This window comes from Octopus bimaculoides, chromosome 1 (genome assembly GCF_001194135.2).
Source record: "Octopus bimaculoides isolate UCB-OBI-ISO-001 chromosome 1, ASM119413v2, whole genome shotgun sequence".
Taxonomy (NCBI): Eukaryota; Metazoa; Mollusca; class Cephalopoda; order Octopoda; family Octopodidae; genus Octopus; species Octopus bimaculoides.
In genome coordinates this window covers 100705657-100708077 of record NC_068981.1, presented here as the reverse complement: position 1 = coordinate 100708077, position 2421 = coordinate 100705657, and the positions used below count along the sequence as shown (strand labels likewise).

Sequence of the window (2421 nt, the reverse complement as noted above, 5' to 3'; positions counted from 1 at the left end):
TAGTAAAAAAAATGCTGATTAAAATCAAACTAAACTGAGATGTATGGACAAAAAAAGTCACTGAAATCGTAATTAAAAAAAAAAACTAATAATTTCAAATAATCCTAATGCTGAGTTGGATTCTGATAAATGAAATACTGGTTGCTTGCTTTTAGAAGAGAAGAGACACAACTTAAACACGATATGAATTCAAGTTAAAATAAAAATTATTTGTAGGCATATAAATGATATTCTAACCTTACCTCTAGGCATCCTGTTAACTGTTTAGTTTCGACAGTTATTAAGTGTTGCTTTATGAAAAAGTAATAGAAACTGGTGTAGTTTTGTTGAGGTAAACGGGGTAGAGCCGTGAGGAAGCGCCACACAGGTGGGGAGCGTCGAATATTTGTGATGAGAAGTTTTTATAAAAATCGTTGAGAACGAAACGTGTTTTTCCACACAATGACTGGTCCCCTGTATTATTAATCTGCTTAGACTTTACAGACGCATAGTAGGATCTACAAATAATAATAAATTTATTTACATTATTCATTTATGTTTGAATAGTCGGAATAAATTCTGTCAACTCGATAAATGAATACTGTTAAATTTATAAGTTGTAGCGTATATATATGTATATAACATATGAGTAATTACACATATAAGAAAACAAAAACTTGTAGAAGTTGCGTGAGAACGTGACTTGAAACTACTTCCGGCCAATTGGAATCGTACGAAATAGATTCACTGTTGTGTTTGTACATATTAAAATAACATAGAAACATAATAACACTTGTAGAAATCATTTTAAACAATCAAAACACGAGCCAAAACAGCTATGCCTAAGGTAAGAAGGAGTAAAAAGTCTCCCCCAGAAGGCTGGGAACTTATTGAACCAACACTAGATGAATTAGAGCAAAAAATGCGAGAAGGTAATATACTCTTTACTCTTTTACTTGTTTCAGTCATTTGACTGCGGCCATGCTGGAGCACCGCCTTGAGTCGAGCAAATCGACCCCGGAACTTATTCTTTGTAAGCCTAGTACTTATTCTATCGGTCTCTTTTTGCCGAACCGCTAAGTTACGGGGACGTAAACACACCATCATCAGTTGTCAAGCGATGGTGGTGGGACAAACACATATACATATATATATATATATATATATATATATATATATACACACACACATATATACGACGGGCTTCTTTCAGTTTCCGTCTACCAAATCCACTCACAAGGCTTTGGTCGGCCCGAGGCTATAGTAGAAGACACTTGCCCAAGATGCCACGCAGTGGGACTGAACCCAGAACCATGTAGTTGGTAAGCAAGCTACTTACCACACAGCCACTCCTGCGCCTATACAATATTTTTTTTTATTTTTTAAATTTTCCAACAGTTATTTATTCTCTGTTCAGACTTGGAACGAGCTTATTAAAGATGTTCCAGTAATAACGATCCCGACTTTAAATCGGGCATAATGTATCTAAGACTATATTAGTTAAGCGCGACCTTCATTTAAAAGACGGTTGGGTATTGTGACAGATTTGGGCACTATTTCTAGCAAGTTAAGCATCCTCAGCTGGATAGTATAGTTGGTTAATATCTAGATCCACACTATATTAACCTAGTTCACACACTATATTATACAAAGTCAGCAAAAACAAAATAGAATGAACATCTTGGAAAAACAGGCGATTTCTTAGGGAGTCGCTTTATTTATCACTCTATAGTAAAACATTATCAAGAAATAAAAGTGAATCTCACTATCTATATGTGTGTTTATATGATTAACCTTACCAATGATGGAACATGAAAATTTAGTAACAATGACTCGCAGTTCAAGTCTTTTGGCTGTAGCTTCGTGATGTATACTGTTTACCATGCAGTTGTGTCTAAAATTCACGTATGTGTAGGTAAAGGAATAAATATATACTAAATTTCAAATTCGATTTCATATCACACTACCTTTTCTATTGGAATAGTTGTTGTCAAGGAGCAATTACTGGTATTGTTTATGGCACTCCATTCATACTAGCAATCAGAATGTTGTTTACATTATGAACAATATTATGTGTAGGGGATAGCGGTGGTGGGAAGAACCTCGATCGGTTAATGTTTTCTTTAACTCCTGGTCACCAAAAAAAAAAAAAAAAAGAAGCAAGTGTAATAGGTGTAAAAAAATATGTAGAAAACGAATATAAAAACAAAAATTTGTGCAAACGAAAGGGGACGGGGAGGACTTTCAGAAAATTCATACGATCCAATTTTTCCCTCATAACTTTCAGGAAAATGGATATATATTAATGAAATTTTATAGAAATACCTTTCAAATTGCATCGATTACGATTATAAAGAAATTTTTGGAGGAAAATGTTTTCCGAAGGAGTGGGGAGAGGATTTTGAGAAATTTCACACGATCCTATTTTTTCCCTCATAACTT

At 34.2% G+C, this 2421-nt stretch overlaps 2 protein-coding genes across 3 annotated transcripts in view; one reads left to right on the top strand and one right to left on the bottom strand.

Annotated features, from left to right (window-relative positions):
- The window catches only part of LOC106875352 (28 kDa heat- and acid-stable phosphoprotein), a 20521-nt gene extending 20123 nt beyond the window's left edge, over positions 1 to 398 (bottom strand). The window contains exon 1 of one of the 2 annotated variants that reach the window (XM_014923444.2): positions 243 to 398. In XM_014923444.2, the coding sequence (XP_014778930.1) occupies positions 243 to 252 (10 nt within the window). In that variant the 5' untranslated portion in view covers positions 253 to 398. Of the gene's footprint in view, positions 1 to 237 lie in introns of both variants that reach the window. The other variant, XM_014923445.2, reaches the window with a different exon arrangement.
- Positions 399 to 687: 289 nt separating this feature from the next.
- Positions 688 to 2421, top strand: part of LOC106875354 (protein BUD31 homolog) — a 16723-nt gene continuing 14989 nt past the window's right edge. The window contains exon 1 of the mRNA XM_014923446.2: positions 688 to 911. Within this exon, the coding sequence (XP_014778932.1) occupies positions 818 to 911 (94 nt within the window). The 5' untranslated portion in view covers positions 688 to 817. The remainder of the gene's footprint in view (positions 912 to 2421) is intronic.